Raw genomic sequence first — 21,854 nt, 5'->3', positions numbered from 1 at the left:
CACGTGTGGCGTAAGACCTCACTCACTCACTCACTCACTCACCAGTCTCAGTTGGTTAATTGTGGTCACGTGTGGCGTAAGACCTCACTCACTCACTCACTCACCAGTCTCAGTTGGTTAATTGTGGTCACGTGTGGCGTAAGACCTCACTCACTCACCAGTCTCAGTTGGTTAATTGTGGTCACGTGTGGCGTAAGACCTCACTCACTCACCAGTCTCAGTTGGTTAATTGTGGTCACGTGTGGCGTAAGACCTCACTCACTCACTCACTCACCAGTCTTAGTTGGTTAATTGTGGTCACGTGTGGCGTAAGACCTCACTCACTCACTCACTCACCAGTCTCAGTTGGTTAATTGTGGTCACGTGTGGCGTAAGACCTCACTCACTCACTCACTCACTCACCAGTCTCGGTTAATTGTGGTCACGTGTGGCGTAAGACCTCACTCACCCACCCACCCACTTACTCACTCACTTACTCACCAGTCTCAGTTGGTTAATGGTGGTCACGTGTGGCGTAAGGCCTCACTCACTCACACACTCACTCACTCACCAGTCTCAGTTGGTTAATGGTGGTCACGTGTGGCGTAAGACCTCACTCACTCACTCACTCACCTACCCACCCACTCACTCACTCACCAGTCTCAGTTGGTTAACTGTGGTCACGTGTGACGTAAGACCTCACTCACTCACTCACTCACTCGCATTGTGGTCACGTGTACGGGTCTGGCAAGTAAACTGAAGTGCAAAAGTGTCCACTTGAGGATTGGATTTGACCAAAATAATACAAAACAACACAAGGCTGAAAAATGTTTTGAGACACTCATTTGTAGGATGCATGCTACCGCCCACAATACTCATATCAAATATCACCATCGAATAACCTTTGTGTTTGTAGCATTTTTAGCCATGCGCACCATCCAACCAACATACGTGTAACCTTTTTGTTTGTTTGTTGTTTTAACGCCGCACTCAAGCTATATGACGGCGATCTATAAATGTTTCGGTTTGGACGAGACAATCCAGTGATTGACATCATGAGCATCGATCCACGCAATTGGGATACGATGACATGCATCAACAAAGTCAGCAAGCCTGACCACCCGATCCCGTTAGTCGCCTCTTACAAGCACAGTCGCCTTTTACGGCAAGCATGGGTTGCTGAAGACCTATTCTAACCCTGAGTTTAATGGGTGTATACATTTTAGTAGAAATGAATAATTCTGAGAATTTAGTGCAATAACAGCAATAATGATTAGTATCATAAAATACAACGCGCTACCACAGTCAAAGTTCCTCAGGGGTTGTATCGAGATTAAATATTCTTCAGCGACAGCTACAATACCAGATATTTTTTTATATTTTAAAAAAAAGAAAAACACCTTGCAACAATTTAGTTTTTGTGGCAGGATACTTCTTCTTTTTTCAAGCGCCTAAAGCATAATTATTTTTGTTTAGAATTTTCGGGGAGAATTTAGTTTTTTCTCGATAAAATCCCAGTCTCTCTCTCTCCCCCCCCCCCACCCCCCCACCCCCCACCCCCCCCCCCCCCCCCCCCCCCCCCCCACCCCACCCCTTCGCAAATTGCATGTGCCATGGCTTGTAAACCGACGTTGAGGACATCGGATCTTCAGTGACGGTGCCTGTTTCAGCCTCCCCCCACCCCCCACCCTCCCCCCAACCACCACGCAACCCACCCCCACCCCACACACATACCTGCCCCTTTTCACCCCCCTCCCCCCTCACGATCCGCACGTTCGCCCGGGCAAGTGTCACCTGATTGGCCGGTCATAAATTGAAGGTGGGAGAGGTGGGAGGTTGGTTGGCAGGATCTCTACATTTGTATCCTTAGGGAGTACAGCTATGTGGGGACTATCTATATCATAACATTTTGCGATTATCTACAGGTGTACGTACTTGATAAGTATATATAAGAGCTGTGTGGCCATGGTTGTGTGATATAATAACAAATACTCACCAACAATATGCTTCATTGTAAAAAATGAAACAACCTGACCACCCTTGCCAGTGCTGAAATGGGTTCGCCTAAAATACTACCATTACTACAAGGGATGTTAATTTCACTCGTGTCAGCTGTTTTCCTCGGTATTACTGCATTCACGATTTCTTGTCCACACAACCATGGCAGGCTATTCCCCTTTCAAAGACTACCTTGGATTTTCAGGTCTTCTTTTCTCCGAAGAAACGGAAACTAACCCCGGTCGCGGAGACCCATTCAAGTTCCATCGTGAAGGGTCACCCGTGCAAATTGGAGCCGAACGATCGGTTGTGCAACCAACATCAGTGGTCAAGGACCGTCCCCGGAAAACATCCCTGTCGTCTATTGAGACCGACGTCAGTGACGACACTTGCGCCAGTCGGGACAGCGAGTCAAGCTTCAGCTTCTGCCTTCCGAACATCCCCGAGTTCTCCCGACCGATTCTACCTCAGAAGCAAAGCCAATCCGTGCCAACGTCGCCAACGAACTCCGAACAGCGTTTGAACCCAAGCCCGTGTCTAGAAGTTGAAGATCGAACCTTCCCTGCTCCTGATTATGATCGAGAGGACGTCTTATCGTCTGCTGCTGATCTTCGAAGCTCCCTACATCGTCACGACGTCTCCGCAGCCGCGTCAACCGTCACAGGTGTGATGGAGAAGCTGGTTATGGACGCTGTGGAGAAGAAAATGAGGGACTCAGCCGAAAAATTCAACCGTCCTACTGTTTGCGTTTTCTGTCAGCGCAATGGAGAGACAGTTGAGTATTACTCGACTCATCTTCTGAAGGACAACAGAGGCAAAGTGATATGTCCAGTCTTGAGGAAGTACGTATGTCCGAAATGTAGCGCCACGGGGGACAACGCGCACACTGTCCGCCACTGCCCCCTGTCCAGGAGTGCGCTGTCCATTGCGGATACATTCAAGACCCCTCGGACTAGCTGCGGCTTCAGGAAGAGTACATTCTAGAAGAAACGTACGACTGGTGTCACCATGGTAACGGAATCAACGCTATCGAATACGGACTTGCGAGACTTTATCAAAGGGACAAACATTAAATATTACTTTTGGGGAAGCTGCTGCTTGTGAAATATTATTTGAAGAAACGATTCATCTTTATGTGGAATACGTAGCAGACGATACTTTTATGGACGAAGAAACGTACTTTGTGAAGCACTGATTCAGCTGATATCTGTTTCCGTCAACCGAGAGCAGACGACACTTCCTGATGACGTCATCCGATTTGGCCTGGAACGTGTATTGGCTGTTGAAAGCCGATCATACTGGACGCTGACGTCATCAAATTTGGCCTGGGACGTGTATTGGCTGTTGGAAGCCGAATATACTGGTAGATGACGTCATCAAATTTGGCCCGGAACGTGTATTGGCTGTTGGAAGCCGAATATACTGGTAGATGACGTCATCAAATTTGGCCCGGAACGTGTATTCGCTGTTGGAAGCCGAATATACTGGTAGATGACGTCATCAAATTTGGCCCGGAACGTGTATTCGCTGTTGGAAGCCGTAATCGTACACTGCAATGCATTTCAGACCGACCTTACAGGTGGTCATCGTGGACGTTTATATCATTGCAACAAAAGGATATGTTTTACACTGACTGACATATTCTAGAGAAACAATTCCTTGAAAAGAAACGTATGCGTTCGGCTTTTATGACAGGTTCTATATTAGAGACTGGTCAGTTGTTACGGGCATGGGGTGGGGTTCACAGGTTTTTTTAGATGTACTGAAACTAGTAGTAACCCCCTCACCCCACCCCCACCCCCGCGATTTGTAATGTTTTAGGTGACCCTCCGCTGATGATTTTCGTCTTTTTAGTATTTCTAAGTATACCTCTATAAAGTTATTTGAGCGTCCTATTATACTTTTTTTTGACAGATTATAAAACATCTTACGTTTTAGAATGACCATGTTCTCATATTTCTTCATTATCTTGCCTTTAATTTGTTATTATTACAGTGTTTATTGCTGTGAAATTTCCAACTATCTTTTTTTCAATTCTTTTGAATATTGTTTCACCCTATAATGACACTGGTTAGCAAATGTGCTCACTGTTTCTTTCGTTCTTTGATATCGCAATTATCAACATGTCATGTCATTGCTGCAAAAATATCACTGGAGCATGTTTTTAATATTATGAAAATCATATTCCCTTGGATCAAGTGTAAATCAGGATTTTGGTGCTTTGATAATGATATAGATATTGAAGAGTAAATTGTTATTGGTCATTTCCAATGTTACTGTTATTGTAAACCTGTAATAATGATATTCTTTGTTTATTTTAGTTTCTCATAAAATATCCTTCAAAAGCATGCGGTACCTCGAAATGTGTTTACAACTATTAAGAGTGTAATATTACTTTTATCAAACACCTACCACATCACTGATCTTTTAAAATTTATTAAAAGAATATTATATTTTGTTTATAGCCCAACTAAGGCACCAACAGTATTTGATTAAGTCGCTATCTACTTTTATGTTATCCATATTTTATTCTTATCATATTATCAATACTATAGATCATATAAGTAATGCGACAGCGACGTGGTTGTAATATACTGAGGGGCAAGAGAAACTATACCTCTCAGTTGATTTTATCATATGTTTGATTTTCAGTTGAAAATACCTTAAGTTAGCGATATTATGAAAATATTCTACTCCATCTTAGTCCACACTCAAAGGATAATTCTACAAGGTTTTTATTTTTTTAAATATAATTTGATTTAATTTTTTTTTTAAACGAATACATGTTTTCGCATAATACACAACTACTGTTGGATGTCTTAAATCTTCTCTTTGAAAATCAATAAATATGCTTGTTTCGGCACAAATTTACAACATTGTAGACATGGTAGCGGTCACGTGGTTATCCAAGTCTTCCTTAAACCAACTTGTTTTCACACAAATTATCCAGCCACAGATTACTTTTTACGTACTGTTGCAGGAATGAATGATGGTTGAATAGTTTAATCAAATTTAACAACAGTTCTTTTAATTTCAAACAGTTTCGAACAAACTGGGTATTCTTTCTTTTGTCTCTCAGTTTCTGTTGATACACTGCATGTTTATTAAATTATGATGTATTTTACTCGCTAGATATACTAGTACGTTGGTTTGTGGTCAACATCTTCATCAAGACATAATATCATGATGCTCTGCCATTTCATGTTCTTTGGACCTTGCATGGTTGCCATTTTACGGAATTATACTACTTTTAAATTTATAAGTTTTGTATTTATCTATTTACATGGAACTGAATATATACAAATATTGACATACGTGGTTAAATATACCACATGTTGTATAATTTGTTATTTTAGGCTTATATAGTATTATACACCCATTGTTTTATGACCTATGTTAATGCATGTTAGGTATAGGTTAGATGTGATATGACCAATGAAAATGTATGTTAGATGATTACAACGCTGTTTGATTGGATAGTGACTTTCTGATTCAGTTTTATATTGATTTTTTACTGATTAAAATTATAATTGATTCTATTGTGCCTTCTTGCATGCATCACTCTGTTATCAGTAGAGAGGTCCGCTAAGTGTATGTACTTAGTTAATTATAGAATAAATCGCGTTTGTCACACTTTTGTTGAGCAATTGATTTGTGTTTGTGTGTTCCTGTGTTGTACGGATGAGTCGAAACTCCATGAAGTTAAGCCAGACCTCGTGACAACTCGTGTCTGTACGAGACAAGCAGAAGGACCTTGCAGGTTACGAAAAGGAGTGATATTGTTTTATTGAGTGAGTGAAACGCTTTGAACATTATTCCAGTTATATTACGGCGTGTCAACTTGATGTGGGTGGAAAGCCCGAAGTGATGTCAGGTCTGAGACGTTTACCATTTTGGTGAAACCCACGAGGACGGGTATGGTGCTTACAAACCTAGAAACATAATCGGGGGGAACCGGATTCGAACCCACAATCATAAGTGACGGGCGTGCCCAAGGGACGCAACTCTACACAGCGAATTGCGGCCTCCCAGACGACTGGGGGGCCACCCGTGACCCCAGATAGTGTGTATTGTGAGATCCCACTCTGGCCAAGTTTTTATTCAAACGTATATTTTTGTTTATCAAAATGTCTATCGGGTTCCGTCTATCGGGGTTTTGTCTATCGGGGTCTTGTCTGTCGAGATATTGTCTATCGGGGTTTTGTCTAAACGAGGTTCTGTCTATCGGGGTTCTGACAATCAGGGTTCTGTCTATCGGGGTTTTGTCTATCGGGGTTCTGTCTATCGGGGTTCTGTCTATCGGGGTTCTGACAATCGGGGTTCTGTCTATCGGGGTTCTGTCTATCGGGGTTCTGACAATCAGGGTTCTGTCTATCGGGGTTCTGACAGTGAGGGTTCTGTCGATCGGGTTTTGTCTATCGGGGTTCTGTCTATCGGGGTTCTGACAACCATGGTTCTGTCTATCGGGGTTTTGTATATCGGGGTTTTGTATATCGGGGTTCTGACAGTCAGGGTTCTGTCTATCGGGTTTTGTCTATCGGGGTTCTGTCTATCGTGGTTCTGACAATCATGGTTCTGACAATCAGGGTTCTGTCTATCGGGGTTCTGTCTATCGGGGTTTTGTAAATCGGGGTTTTGTATATCGGGGTTCTGACAGTCAGGGTTCTGTCTATCGGGGTTTTGTCTATCGGGGTTCTGTCGATCGGGTTTTGTCTATCGGGGTTCTGTCTATCGGGGTTCTGACAATCAGGATTCTGTCTATCGGGGTTCTGTCTATCGGGGTTTTGTCTATCGGGGTTCTGTCTATCGGGTTTTGTCTATCGGGGTTCTGAGTAGGTCCCAGCAGCCTGTGTGGAGCATAGTAAGTCCTGCTATACTGATGACCGGTGGGCCTCAATGTAGGTGAGTGAGTGAGTGAGTTGGGTTTAACGCGCGACAGTATTCCAGTTACATCACGGGGTGTCAGCTTAATGTGGGAGGAAAGCCCGAAGTGATGCAGGTCTCAGACGTTTACCACTTCGGTGAAACCCACGAGCACGGGTATGGTGCTGACAAACCTAGAAACATAATCGGGGCGAACCGGGATTCGAACCCACAATCATAGGTTTCTGGCGTGCCCAGAGGACGCAACTCTAATAGGTCACCAGCAACCCATGCTTGCGGAAGAGGCGACTATGCTTGTCGAAAGAGGCGACTAACGGGATCGAGTGGTCAGGCTCGCTGATTTGGTTGATGCATGTCATCGTATCCCAATTGCGTGAATCGATGCTCATGATATCAATCACTGGAATGTCTGGTGCAGACTCGATTATTTACAGACCGCCGTCGTATATAGCTGGAATATTGCTGAGTGCGGCGTTGAACAACAAACAAACAAACAAGACGGTCCCGGAAAGTTTGATTCGAGCCGTTCATTTTACATCGATTTAGCAATTCTGGAACAGTCTATAAGGGAGTGCGGCGTTAAACAACAAACAAATAAACAAACACTCAGAAAACCTAGGAACCCATCCTCAACTTACTTATTTATATCACGTTTACTAAAACTAGCTTCCCATTCCGCTCTTAAAATTATGGTAAAAAAATATCTATTTGCTTTGATACATTGTCAAAGCTCTCCCAGAGAAATGTCAGCAAATTTGCCCTGGTACTGTTTCAGAGTACATGTATCAAAGCTATCGGGTTTCATCTGGCACAGAGATTGTCACATCAAGGTCCGAGCTCACGCGGGAAACCACTATAGCACGTGCTCTTCTCGTGCGCACGTGCATTTTGGCACGTAGCAAAAGATTGGATCTTATATTTAAGGGATTTAAGGGATTTAAATACCATCACGTGGCGAAACAAAAGCAGTATCTATATAACGACAGTTTTTACAAATGGTCGAGTCTGGACCAGGCACACCAGTGTCATTTTGTTTTGTTTGTTTGTTTGTTTGTTGTTGCCGCACTCAACAATATTCCAGCTCTATGACGGGGGTCTGTAAATAATCTGTAGCCTGTATAATAATGACAAATAAACTGCTTTGCTACATAATTGGTAGAATAGCTTTTCAGCTTGCCGTAAAAGGTGACTATGCTTGTCGTAAAAGGCGACTAACGGGATCGGGTGGTCAGGCTCGCTGACTTGGTTGATGCATGTCATCGATCCCAAATGCGTGGATTGATGCTCATGATATCAATCACTGGATTGTCTGGTCCAGACTCGATTATTGACAGATCGCCGTCATATAGCTGGAATATTGCTGAGAGCGGCGTTAAACAACAAACCAACCAACCAACCAACCAACCAACATAATTGGCAATGTTTTCATCTTCAAAGTTTATTTATCACCTGTACACGGAGGCAAAAGTAATACTTTTTTATAGCCTCTAACAGGAGTTAGATATTACGGTTCACACTGTCGGCATCACCGGAAGACTGGATGTTGTCGACATCATATCTGTAACACAAAGCAGAGTCATTCGTCACCACTCGCATCTTTCCGTAACCTGTAATCACCATTCGGTTTGTTCCGTAATGGTACGAATCATTCGTGACCAACTCGTGTTATTCCGGGACAAGCCGAATAGCGACTCGTGCCCCTCACATGGCCATTTTTGCGACCGGGATCCGTCTTAGCGCAAACGGGCATACCTAAAACAATTGTCAACTCTTTGCCTAATGGTTCACATATATTTCCCCATATATTATATATATTTCAGATGCAATTTAAAGCACATCGGGACATGTGGATTTATACAGTATGTTTGATCACATGAAACTGTGTCTTGGGTATATTTTTAGATGCAAGACATATGTAAAATCAAAAAATATTTCTGAGGGGTTCTTTGACCAAGAACTTGAAATCATACGCGCATTCTGATTGGTTTGTCGTATTTTTGCACATAACATTCATCGATAGGGGGACGAGTCATCTTGCAGGTTACGGAAAGGGGCGAGTGGTGACGAATGGAATCGAAGCATGGCGTGGAGATGACTGGCTGTTTTTCTGTGCCAGGCGTTTCTACTCCTCTAGTGGTTATATTTCATTATTAATTGATTAATGGTGAGTGAGTATTGTTTAACGCCGCTTTTAATAACAATATTCTAGCAATATCACGGCGGAGGACACCAGAAATGGGCTTCACACAATCTACCCATGTGAGGAATCGAACCCGGGTCTTCGGCGTGACGAGCGAACACTTTAACCACTAGGCTACCCCAGCGCCCCAATTGATTACTGGTTCCGCCGACCTAAAGGTTCACAAATGTGGTATATCATATAAATTTGAGAAGTCTGTTTTCCTCCCATCGTATCTGCTGATAAATTTCAGTACATTCCAACATGGTAAGGGAAGTAACTCGTTTGAAATACTCCGTTTAAAAAGGGGAGGAAGGTAGCCTAGTAGTTCGTACGTCACGCTGATGCGCTGGGTTCTATTTCTAACATTTGTATAATGTGTGAAACCCATTACTGGCGTCCCGTCTCGTAATCTTGATAAAATGTTGCTTAAAGTGGCGTAAAACCCAACTGCTTCACACCCAGACAAGAATTAAGCACTCGTTCATCAGACACCGCGAGTCTTTCCTACAATATACAATAAACTACGTTTATAACGAACACGCTTTTAAAGAGCTGCCGGGTATAACGAACATATTGTTTGGCCCCGACCATTTGTTATATATATGCTGTACATATGCTTATTACGACTGACTGACTGAGTATGATTTTACGCCGCTTTTAGCAATATTCCAGCAATATCACGGCGGGGGACACCAGAAATGGGCTTCACACATTGTACCCATGTCGGGAATCGAACCCGGGTCTTTGGCGTGACGAGCGAACGCTTAAACCACTAGGCTACCCGACCGCCCCGGCTTATTACGAACTAAAATTAGTGGCCCCTTTCAGTTCGTTATAACCGTAGTTTACTGTACCATCAAATGAAGCTACGTTCCCCATTCACCAAGAAATCTTGCGACCGAAATGCTAAAAATTCAATGAGTGAAGGACCGCCTCCGTGGTTAGTGGTAGAGAGAGCGGAAGGTCCGGGGTTCGATCCTCGGTCGCGTCATACCAAAAGACGTTAAAATATGGTACTTCTTACCCTGCCGGGCGCTCAGCATTAAGGGGCTAAAACAAGGACTGGTCGGCTCGGAGTCACTATAATGTGTCTGAGTGGGATATTCATGTTAAACTGCGGCATGGTATCTCAGTGGGCTAGCACTATAAATCGGCATCAGTCCGGACTAGTACAAGCAGCCACACACACGTGCATGCACGTCGCTATATAAGTGCAATAATCTTTGACGCGACGTTAAACGCAATTTCACCTCACCAACGTTCATGTGCGAAAACACAATAAAGTCTTCCTACCGTATTCACAAATAAAGCCGTAAGTGTCCCAGAAAACGCCGCATGGCAGTTCTATCCATTTTCCATCGACGGATCGAAGCAGAGCACAATCCTCCGCAAAACCCAGTATTCCTCCATGGTCGCGTTCCCAGTTGCTGTAGGACGTTGTGCTGGCTGGGGAAACAAACACGGCGTCATGACAACCAGGGATCCTATCAGCCCCATACCCGGAGACTAAAATATATATTCACATCGCTCAACAACTACAATATATACGGTTTGGAAGCGGCCAGCCATTAGATATCCAGGGAGTGGGGGCGGTTATGGATAGGGAGGCTGTTCTGTTTTTCTTGTGTTCTGTTCCCGATAATGCTGGACTGAAAAGAATGAGTGAGTGAGTGATTTGGCAATATTTCTGGAATATCAGAGAATGTCAATTTGTTGTAGAAAATTCAAAGTGTTCAATCAATTTGCAAACGATGTAAGTTGGTGCCTAGAAGTGAGAATCCAAATTCTCCTGTTAACATTTTCCCAGCCTTAAGTGAGAGAGTGAGTTTGGCCAAACACCGCTTTTAGCAGTGTTTCAGCTTTAACATGGCGAACGTGAAGACCCCGGGTTATAATAGGTCTCCAGCAACATATGCTTGCGGGAAGAGGCGAATATGCTTGTCGAAAGAGGCGACTAACGGGATCGGGTGGTCAGGCTCGCTGATTTGGTTGATGCATGTCATCGTATCCCAGTTGCGCGGATCGATGCTCATGATATCAATCATTGGATTGTCTGGTCAAGTGGGGCCCGTTCTACAAAGCGATCTTAGCGCTACGACTGTCGTAAGCCTATGCTAAAGAATGGGAGTTACGATCATCTTAGCACTACGATCGCTTTGTGGAACGGGGCCCTGACTCGATTATTTACTGATATAGCTGGAATATTGGTGACATCGGCATTAAACAACAAACAAACAAATTATATCATGGCGTGTCAGCTTGATGTGAAGTGATGCAGACCTAAACTTGTTTACGACTTTGGTGAAACCCAATTGTACGGGTAAACAAATATTGAAACATAATCAGGATGACCCGGGATTCGAACCCACAATCATAGGTTTCTGTCACTCTGTCTCGCATAGGGGCGCCCCTCGTAGCTTCTACCATACAAATCGAAATGAACTCTGACCTTTGACCCACTTCCAACTCCCCTCGTTCTCGGAATCGGTCAAGCCGATCCACATCCCCTTCTCGGTGTAGCCCACATTTTTAATGGCGGCGAGAATGAAGTCTTGCGTTGATTGGTCAGTGATGATCGCGAGGGACCCTCCTTGACCTTCACACGACATCTTCGCCGTGTTCCACGTTCTGTCGTCGTAGGTGACGAAGTCGTAACACTTGTCTCGGAACGCCTATTAACAAACACACGGCTAGAACAATGATTTGTCATCCAAAACTGGCTCCCACAGGAGATATCGCTTGGGTGAGATCAAGCGATATCTACACTGTAGATATCGCTGCAATGAAATTGCATCACAATGCTTGGCAGACCATTATGACGTCATTGGTTACCATGACGTCACAATCAAATGACATCACTAATGGCTCTGCTACTGAAGCTGTTAGCAGTACTTTTTACATTTAAGACACTGCTTATTACTGTCTACAAACTGACAAAGTTGGAAGAATGATGTTGGATGATAAATAAAATCTCACCCTCGTGTCTTTTGATATCAAATATATCAACACTCGTTGATAAAAGTGGGAAAAAAACCTCGGCAAGCCTCGGAGTTTTCCAACTTTTATCAACTCGTGTTGATATATTTGATATCAAAAGACACTCGGGTGAGATTCTCTATATATCTGAAACCTATCCTCGTTTATCCATTAACTCACTCACTCCTCGACTATCCAGTGTTTTATATACGATTTAAAGGGGGATACTCGGAATTATTTTTTTTAAATTCCAAAATTGTAAGAGATATTAGTTTCTAGTAATAGGTAATAATGGGAACACATTACGAAAGGTGGTGAAGTATGACAGTAGGCGTTATGAGTGAGTGAGTAAGTGTGGTTTTACGCCGCTTTTAGCAATATTCCAGAAATATCAAGGCGGGGGGACACCAGAAATGGGCTTCACACATTGTACCCATGAGGGAAATCGAACCCGGCGTCTGCGGCTTAACGAGCGAACGCTTTAGCCACCAGGCTTCCCCACCGCCCCGTAGGCGTTATGACCGCTAACGATATTGAAGGACGATAGGGGGAAAGATGGGAAATTTGACGTTTGAAGTTGACGTTTCGAATCAGTAGTGCGTTATGACGCTAACATTCATTCACTCGACGAGGTTTACTGCGTATGATTCTCCCAACGGCGATATGAAGGAGTCTGTCCCACGCCTCTTGCAGCGCCTTGCCAAGTTCAGCCAACGTGGTCGACGGCCTATGACGTTGGTGCACACGTCTCCCTGTCATGTCACAGCCGTGCTCAAGGGGGGAACGGCCGAGGCACAATGCTGGCCATGGCTTTCTTTGGATCTTGTGCTGTGGAAGTGAGCTTTGATGATTCGTGCACGGTGAGCACGGGCGTTGTCGTCCTGAAAGACAAAACGTCGCCCCCCCCCCCCCCCCCCCCCCCCCCCCCACACGCCTTGCACACGGTTGTCAGTATGTATTGACCAGTGACCCTTCCTCGCTCCATATGGAGTGGGGTTCGCTCAGTCAAAGCGATACTACCCTTCACCATTACCGATCCACCCCCAAATCGGTCATGCGGTTGACATTGGCTTGACGTTCATGTCGACGACGTCAGACACGACAAAGCCTATCAAGGAAGTACAAAGTGAATCGGGACTCATTTGAAAGCATGCCAGGTGACCAGCGACGATTACCCCAGTGTCGACGTTGTGTACACCAATGACGTCTGTGGACAATATGACAACTTAAAAGGGGGGGGGGGGGGGGGGGGGGGGGGTTACGGGGGCATAACACGTGGCCGTCGGGCTTGGAGATGAGCTACATGTAGACGATTTCTAATTGTCTGACCGGTAACTCCTACTCTAGTAGCCTGATGAATGTTTGCTGCAATCTGATTCGCCGTTTGAGCTCGATTTCGTATTGACATTTCCATTATTATTATCATGATTATGTATGAATGTATTCTACATTTACACATTATTTTACAATCTCCGTGGTCAACATCAACAACATCTCATCACATTGGGTTTTTTTTACTTTGAGAGATGGGTACACACACACCCTCCTCCCAATCACCCATTTTCATCACTCCCAGATCCGACCCGTGAAGATCCGGGGTAGAATAAGTCTTAAGCAACCCATGCTTGCCGTAAAAGGCGACTATGCTTGTCGTAGGAGGCGACTAATGGGATCGGGTGGTCAGGCTTGCTGATTTGGTTGATGCATGTCATTGTATCCCAATTGCGTGGATCGATGCTCATGATGTCAATCACTGGAATTATTTACAGACCGCCCTCGTTTAGCTGGAATAATACTGAGTGCGACGTTAAAACAACAAACAAACAAACACGACCAGGGCCCACTTGCACAAAGCGATCTTAGCGCTAAGATGATCGTAACTCCCATACTTTAACATAGGCTTATGGTACAACAGTCGTTGCGCTAAGATCGCTTTGTGCAAGTGGGCCCTGATCCGCCTCTGGAGAGAGATTTGCACCTTTAAGTACGCTCCTCTGTTGAGTTGTGTCGGACATCGGTCCAGGTTCCCGTTCTGACATCTTCCTGCCAACACAGACACGTGACACAGGGAATTATGGGACTAAACTACCGGACTCGGCACAGGGGCAATATCAGCCTGGTTCCCTGGGTATGCTGCGCTGTCAGTGTAGCGCCAGCGCAGCATACCCAGGGAACAAGGCTGGGGCAATATGAGAACATAGTAATAATATTATTACTGTTTCACACGATATACTGGCAATGAAACTGTTGATAAAAACTACACACACTCTTTAAGACGATGTCGTCCGCCTTCCTGAATCTTTGAAACTCCTAGACGAATGTTGTCACAGGCAAAATTTGGGGCGTGTTGTTATATGCAGTTTTTTACAAAGCTAGTGTTATATGAGACATATGTTATCGGTTTGACAACCGTTTCATCAAAAAATGATCAATCGTACACGAGATAACACAATTTGACAAGACTTACCTGTGGATAGGCAGGTAGTTATTACAAGAACAGTTGCTAGTGAGGACGCGCGGGTCATGGTGAGAGGCGTCCCAGCTATTTATACATGACCCCGTGGAGAATTAAAGCACGTGGAGTCCCTGGTTGTACAGTGAGTGAGTGACTGAGTGAGTGAGTGGATGGGTGAGTGAGTGAGTGGATGGGTGAGTGAGTATAGGTCAGTGAGTGTATGGGTGAGTGTGTGAGTGAGTGTATAGGTGAGTGAATGTATGGGTGGGTGAGTGTATGGGTGAGTGAGTGAGTGTATAGGTGAGTGAATGTATGGGTGGGTGAGTGTTTGGGTGGGTGAGTGAGTGTATGGGTAGGTGAGTGTTTGGGTGAGTGAGTGAGTGTATAGGTGAGTGTTTGGGTGGGTGAGTGTTTGGGTGGGTGAGTGTTTGGGTGAGTGAGTGTTTGGGTGGGTGAGTGTATGGGTGGGTGAGTGTTTGGGTGAGTGAGTGTTTGGGTGGGTGAGTGTTTGGGTGGGTGAGTGAGTGTATGGGTGGGTGAGTGTTTGGGTGGGTGAGTGTTTGGGTGGGTGAGTGAGTGTATAGGTGAGTGAGTGTATGGGTGGATGAGTGTTTGGGTGGGTGAGTGAGTGTATAGGTGAGTGAGTGTATGGGTGGGTGAGTGTTTGGGTGGGTTAGTGAGTGTATAGGTGAGTGAATGTATGGGTGGATGAGTGTTTGGGTGGGTGAGTGTTTGGGTGGGTGAGTGAATGTATGGGTGGGTGAGTGTTTGGGTGGGTGAGTGAGTGTATGGGTGGTTGAGTGAGTGTATAGATGAGTGAGTGTATGGGTGGGTGAGTGTTTGGGTGGGTGAGTGTTTGGGTGGTGAGTGAGTGTATAGGTGAGTGAATGTATGGGTGGGTGAGTGTTTGGGTGGGTAAATGTTTGGGTGGGTGAGTGAGTGTATAGGTGAGTGAATGTATGGGTGGGTGAGTGTTTGGGTGGGTGAGTGAGTGTATGGGTGGGTGAGTGAGTGTATGGGTGGGTGAGTGTATGGGTGGGTGAGCGAGTGTATAGGTGAGTGAATGTATGGGTGGGTGAGTGTTTGGGTGGGTGAGTGAGTGTATGGGTGGGTGAGTGTTTGGGTGAGTGAGTGAGTGTATAGGTGAGTGAATGTATGGGTGGGTGAGTGTTTGGGTGGGTGAGTGTTTGGGTGGGTGAGTGTATGGGTGAGTGAGTGTTTGGGTGAGTGAGTGTTTGGGTGGGTGAATGTTTGGGTGGGTGAGTGTTTGGGTGGGTGAGTGAATGTATGGGTGGGTGAGTGTATGGGTGGGTGAGTGTTTGGGTGGGTGAGTGTTTGGGTGGGTGAGTGTTTGGGTAGGTGAGTGAATGTATGGGTGGGTGAGTGTTTGGGTGGGTGAGTGTTTGGGTGGGTGAGTGTATAGGTGAGTGATGTATGGGTGGGTGAGTGTTTGGGTGGGGGAGTGAATGTATGGGTGGGTGAGTGAATGTATAGATGAGTGAGTGTATGGGTGGGTGAGTGTTTGGGTGGGTGAGTGAGTGTATAGGTGAGTGAATGTATGGTCGGGTGAGTGTTTGGGTGGGTGAGTGTTTGGGTGGGTGGGTGAGTGTATGGGTGGGTGAGTGAATGTATAGATGAGTGAGTGTATGGGTGGGTGAGTGTTTGGGTGGGTGAGTGAGTGTATGGGTGGGTGAGTGAATGTATGGGTGGGTGAGTGTTTGGGTGGGTGAGTGAGTGTATAGGTGAGTGAATGTATGGGTGGGTGAGTGTTTGGGTGAGTGAGTGAGTGTATAGGTGAGTGAGTGTATGGGTGGGTGAGTGTTTGGGTGGTTGAGTGAGTGTATAGATGAGTGAATGTATGGGTGGGTGAGTGTTTGGGTCGGTGAGTGTTTGGGTGGGTGAGTGAGTGTATAGGTGAGTGAATGTATGGGTGGGTGAGTGTTTGGGTGGGTGAGTGTTTGGGTGGGTGAGTGAGTGTATGGGTGGGTGAGTGAATGTATAGATGAGTGAGTATATGGGTGGGTGAGTGAGTGTATGGGTGAGTGAGTGTATGGGTGAGTGAGTGTATGGGTGGGTGAGTGTATGGGTGGGTGAGTGAGTGTATTGGTGGGTGAGTGTATGGGTGAGTGAGTGTATGGGTGGGTGAGTGAGTGTATAGATGAGTGAGTGTATGGTTGGGTGAGTGAGTGTATAGGTGAGTGAGTGTATGGGTGAGTGAGTGTACGGGTGGGTGAGTGTATGGGTGGGTGAGTGAGTGTATGGGCGAGTGAGTGTATGGGTGGGTGAGTGAGTGTATAGGTGAGTGAATGTATGGCTGGGTGAGTGTATGGGTGGGTGAGTAAGTGTATGGGTGGGTGAGTGTTTGGATGGGTGAGTGAGTGTATGGGTGGTTGAGTGTATGGGTGAGTGAGTGTATAGGTGAGTGAGTGTATGGGTGAGTGAGTGTATGGGTGAGTGAGTGTATGGGTGGGTGAGTGAGTGTATAGGTGAGTGAGTGTATGGGTGAGTGAGTGTATAGGTGAGTGAGTGTATGGGTGAGTGAATGTATGGGTGAGTGAGTGTATGGGTGGGTGAGTGAGTGTATAGATGAGTGAGTGTATGGGTGGGTGAGTGAGTGTATAGGTGAGTGAGTGTATGGGTGAGTGAGTATATGGGTGGGTGAGTGTATGGGTGGGTGAGTGAGTGTATAGGTGAGTGAATGTATGGGTGGGTGAGTGTTTGGGTGGGTGAGTGAGTGTATGGGTAGGTGAGTGTTTGGGTGAGTGAGTGAGTGTATAGGTGAGTGTTTGGGTGGGTGAGTGTTTGGGTGGGTGAGTGTTTGGGTGAGTGAGTGTTTGGGTGGGTGAGTGTATGGGTGGGTGAGTGTTTGGGTGAGTGAGTGTTTGGGTGGGTGAGTGTTTGGGTGGGTGAGTGAGTGTATGGGTGGGTGAGTGTTTGGGTGGGTGAGTGTTTGGGTGGGTGAGTGAGTGTATAGGTGAGTGAGTGTATGGGTGGATGAGTGTTTGGGTGGGTGAGTGAGTGTATAGGTGAGTGAGTGTATGGGTGGGTGAGTGTTTGGGTGGGTTAGTGAGTGTATAGGTGAGTGAATGTATGGGTGGATGAGTGTTTGGGTGGGTGAGTGTTTGGGTGGGTGAGTGAATGTATGGGTGGGTGAGTGTTTGGGTGGGTGAGTGAGTGTATGGGTGGTTGAGTGAGTGTATAGATGAGTGAGTGTATGGGTGGGTGAGTGTTTGGGTGGGTGAGTGTTTGGGTGGTGAGTGAGTGTATAGGTGAGTGAATGTATGGGTGGGTGAGTGTTTGGGTGGGTGAATGTTTGGGTGGGTGAGTGAGTGTATAGGTGAGTGAATGTATGGGTGGGTGAGTGTTTGGGTGGGTGAGTGAGTGTATGGGTGGGTGAGTGAGTGTATGGGTGGGTGAGTGTATGGGTGGGTGAGCGAGTGTATAGGTGAGTGAATGTATGGGTGGGTGAGTGTTTGGGTGGGTGAGTGAGTGTATGGGTGGGTGAGTGTTTGGGTGAGTGAGTGAGTGTATAGGTGAGTGAATGTATGGGTGGGTGAGTGTTTGGGTGGGTGAGTGTTTGGGTGGGTGAGTGTATGGGTGAGTGAGTGTTTGGGTGAGTGAGTGTTTGGGTGGGTGAATGTTTGGGTGGGTGAGTGTTTGGGTGGGTGAGTGAATGTATGGGTGGGTGAGTGTATGGGTGGGTGAGTGTTTGGGTGGGTGAGTGTTTGGGTGGGTGAGTGTTTGGGTAGGTGAGTGAATGTATGGGTGGGTGAGTGTTTGGGTGGGTGAGTGTTTGGGTGGGTGAGTGTTTGGGTGGGTGAGTGTATAGGTGAGTGATGTATGGGTGGGTGAGTGTTTGGGTGGGGGAGTGAATGTATGGGTGGGTGAGTGAATGTATAGATGAGTGAGTGTATGGGTGGGTGAGTGTTTGGGTGGGTGAGTGAGTGTATAGGTGAGTGAATGTATGGTCGGGTGAGTGTTTGGGTGGGTGAGTGTTTGGGTGGGTGGGTGAGTGTATGGGTGGGTGAGTGAATGTATAGATGAGTGAGTGTATGGGTGGGTGAGTGTTTGGGTGGGTGAGTGAGTGTATAGGTGAGTGAATGTATGGGTGGGTGAGTGTTTGGGTGGGTGAGTGAGTGTATAGGTGAGTGAATGTATGGGTGGGTGAGTGTTTGGGTGAGTGAGTGAGTGTATAGGTGAGTGAGTGTATGGGTGGGTGAGTGTTTGGGTGGTTGAGTGAGTGTATAGATGAGTGAATGTATGGGTGGGTGAGTGTTTGGGTCGGTGAGTGTTTGGGTGGGTGAGTGAGTGTATAGGTGAGTGAATGTATGGGTGGGTGAGTGTTTGGGTGGGTGAGTGTTTGGGTGGGTGAGTGAGTGTATGGGTGGGTGAGTGAATGTATAGATGAGTGAGTATATGGGTGGGTGAGTGAGTGTATGGGTGAGTGAGTGTATGGGTGAGTGAGTGTATGGGTGGGTGAGTGTATGGGTGGGTGAGTGAGTGTATTGGTGGGTGAGTGTATGGGTGAGTGAGTGTATGGGTGGGTGAGTGAGTGTATAGATGAGTGAGTGTATGGTTGGGTGAGTGAGTGTATAGGTGAGTGAGTGTATGGGTGAGTGAGTGTACGGGTGGGTGAGTGTATGGGTGGGTGAGTGAGTGTATGGGCGAGTGAGTGTATGGGTGGGTGAGTGAGTGTATAGGTGAGTGAATGTATGGCTGGGTGAGTGTATGGGTGGGTGAGTAAGTGTATGGGTGGGTGAGTGTTTGGATGGGTGAGTGAGTGTATGGGTGGTTGAGTGTATGGGTGAGTGAGTGTATAGGTGAGTGAGTGTATGGGTGAGTGAGTGTATGGGTGAGTGAGTGTATGGGTGGGTGAGTGAGTGTATAGGTGAGTGAGTGTATGGGTGAGTGAGTGTATAGGTGAGTGAGTGTATGGGTGAGTGAATGTATGGGTGAGTGAGTGTATGGGTGGGTGAGTGAGTGTATAGATGAGTGAGTGTATGGGTGGGTGAGTGAGTGTATAGGTGAGTGAGTGTATGGGTGAGTGAGTGTATGGGTGGGTGAGTGTATGGGTGGGTGAGTGAGTGTATAGGTGAGTGAATGTATGGGTGGGTGAGTGTATGGGTGGGTGAGTGAATGTATGGGTGGGTGAGTGTATGGGTGGGTGAGTGAGTGTATAGATGAGTGAGTGTATGGGTGGGTGAGTGAATGTATAGGTGAGTGAATGTATGGGTGGGTGAGTGTTTGGGTGAGTGAGTGTATGGGTGGGTGAGTGTATGGGTGAGTGAGTGTATGGGTGGGTGAGTGTTTGGGTGAGTGAGTGTATAGGTGGGTGAGTGAGTGTATGGGTGGGTGAGTGAGTGTTTGGGTGAGTGAGTGTAAGGGTGGGTGAGTGTATGGGTGAGTGAGTGTATGGGTGGGTGAGTGGATGGGTGAGTGAGTGTATAGGTGAGTGAGTGTATGGGTGAGTGAGTGTATGGGTGGGTGAGTGTTTGGGTGGGTGAGTGAGTGTATAGATGAGTGAGTGTATGGTTGGGTGAGTGAGTGTATAGGTGAGTGAGTGTATAGATGAGTGAGTGTATGGGTGGGTGAGTGAGTGTATAGGTGAGTGAGTGTTTGGGTGAGTGAGTGTATGGGTGGGTGAGTGTATGGGTGAGTGAGTGTATAGGTGAGTGAGTGTATGGGTGAGTGAGTGTATGGGTGAGTTAGTGTATGGGTGGGTGAGTGAGTGTATAGGTGAGTGAATGTATGGGTGAGTGAGTGTATGGGTGAGTGAGTGTATGGGTGGGTGAGTGAGTATGGGTGGGTGAGTGAGTGTATAGGTGAGTGAGTGTATAGATGAGTGAGTGTATGGGTGGGTGAGTGAGTGTATAGGTGAGTGAGTGTTTGGGTGAGTGAGTGTATGGGTGGGTGAGTGTATGGGTGAGTGAGTGTATAGGTGAGTGAGTGTATGGGTGAGTGAGTGTATGGGTGAGTGAGTGTATGGGTGGGTGAGTGAGTGTATAGGTGAGTGAATGTATGGGTGGGTGAGTGTTTGGGTGAGTGAGTGTTTGGGTGAGTGAGTGAGTGAGTGTTTGGGTGAGTGAGTGTGTGAGTGAGTGTATGGGTGAATGTGTGAGTGCATGTGTGATTGTCTGGTCCAAACTCCATTACTTACAGCCGTCATTTAGCTGGAATATTGCTTAGTGCGGCGCTAAAGAACTAAACAAATACTAAATTTTGTGAGATTTTATAACCGCTTGGGCGCAGTCGACGTGGGATTGCCCTTCGGAGAGACGTGGTTTCTGTCTGAAATATGTCTTCTGTATATGGAAGATGGTTACATATGAAAAATATGTTGTATATAAAAAAGACGTATTCCATCTATGTCTGATACATCTGAGGCATGTATATGTGTTCTCCGCGTGTTTGATACAGCAAAGGGCTGGTATATAGAGAATCTCACCCGAGTGTCTTTTGATATCAAATATATCAACACGAGTTGATAAAAGTGGAAAAAATCCGGGGCTTGCTGAGGATTTTTGCCACTTTTATCAACGAGTGTTGATATATTTGATATCAAAAGACACTCGGGTGAGATTGTTTTTATCATCCAACATCATTCTTTCAACTTTTTCAATTTGTAGACAGTAATTAGGAGTGTCTTCGGTGTAAAAAGTACTGCAAACAGCTTCAGTAGCAGAGCCATTAGTGATGTCATTTGATTGTGACGTCATGGTAACCAGTGACGTCACGATGGCCTGCAAAGAATTGTGATGTAATTTCATTGCAGCGATATCTACAGTGTCGCTTGATCTAATCAAAGCGATATCTCCTGTGGAAGCCAGTTTTGGATGATAAATGTTAACAGCATACAAGTACACAAGTCTGTAGATGCAATGCTGGACACGATAGATTCTTTCTAAGTAAAGTACAGATTCTAGTGCTGTCTTGGGGGGAGTCCCATCCGGGATTAGAACCCACTCTGCCAGAGTAAGGAACCCAATCGCCAGCACACAAATCAAATCCCGAGTGGGTTATATCGCTGACTTTGAGTGCTGGCGATTAGGTGCCTCGCTCTGGCAGTGTGGGTTCGAATCCCGGACGGTACTCAACCTAAAAAGGTACTAGAATTTGTACTTTACTAAGAGAGTGTTATCTCAAATATAACATTTACATTCGACGACTTTCTAAATTGCACTGTGTATTCATGACAGATTCGTAAACAAAGTTACTTTTCAAATAATGCATGGACCAAAGTTTTACAACCGAGTTATGTTCACATTCGGGATAAGCTATTGCTTTTGTAATTTTCCTGAGAATCTTTTAAATGCTCAACAATATCTCTTTATACATTGTACCATTTGTTTACAAGCAAGAAAATTATTTTCTCCTGGAATT

At 45.8% G+C, this 21,854-nt stretch overlaps 2 protein-coding genes across 2 annotated transcripts; one reads left to right on the top strand and one right to left on the bottom strand.

The window, feature by feature from the left end:
• The first annotated feature begins 2,004 nt into the window (after positions 1-2,004).
• LOC124137735 lies at positions 2,005-3,645 on the top strand. The gene has a single exon (XM_046504170.2). The coding sequence runs from the start codon at positions 2,140-2,142 to the stop codon at positions 2,959-2,961; it is 822 nt and encodes a 273-aa protein (XP_046360126.2). The 5' UTR covers positions 2,005-2,139; the 3' UTR covers positions 2,962-3,645.
• Positions 3,646-8,283: 4,638 nt separating this feature from the next.
• On the bottom strand, positions 8,284-14,627 carry LOC124137756 (perlucin-like protein). Its single transcript, XM_046504195.2, has 5 exons — positions 14,487-14,627; positions 13,998-14,062; positions 11,493-11,715; positions 10,337-10,489; positions 8,284-8,419 (listed from the first exon to the last, which is right to left on the bottom strand). Exons 1-5 carry the CDS (start codon positions 14,542-14,544, stop codon positions 8,373-8,375), a joined length of 546 nt encoding a protein of 181 aa, XP_046360151.2. The 5' UTR covers positions 14,545-14,627; the 3' UTR covers positions 8,284-8,372.
• Positions 14,628-21,854: the final 7,227 nt, after the last annotated feature.

This window comes from Haliotis rufescens, unplaced genomic scaffold, assembly GCF_023055435.1.
Source record: "Haliotis rufescens isolate VD_foot unplaced genomic scaffold, xgHalRufe1.0.p SCAF_94, whole genome shotgun sequence".
NCBI lineage: Eukaryota > Metazoa > Mollusca > Gastropoda > Lepetellida > Haliotidae > Haliotis > Haliotis rufescens.
This window is presented reverse-complemented; position numbering and strand designations above follow the sequence as displayed.

What these genes read in the sequence shown, in the direction of transcription:
- LOC124137756 (XM_046504195.2), bottom strand. Translation starts at nt 14,544, where the DNA reads ATGACCCGCGCGTCCTCACTAGCAACTGTTCTTGTAATAACTACCTGC. An exon ending in ACAGAGGAGCGTACTTAAAG is followed by an intron (nt 11,716 to 13,997) that starts GTGCAAATCTCT and finishes GTTTGTTAATAG; the next exon opens with GCGTTCCGAGACAAGTGTTA. An exon ending in GAGTTGGAAGTGGGTCAAAG is followed by an intron (nt 10,490 to 11,492) that starts GTCAGAGTTCAT and finishes TTGTTTCCCCAG; the next exon opens with CCAGCACAACGTCCTACAGC.
- LOC124137735 (XM_046504170.2), top strand. Translation starts at nt 2,140, where the DNA reads ATGGCAGGCTATTCCCCTTTCAAAGACTACCTTGGATTTTCAGGTCTT.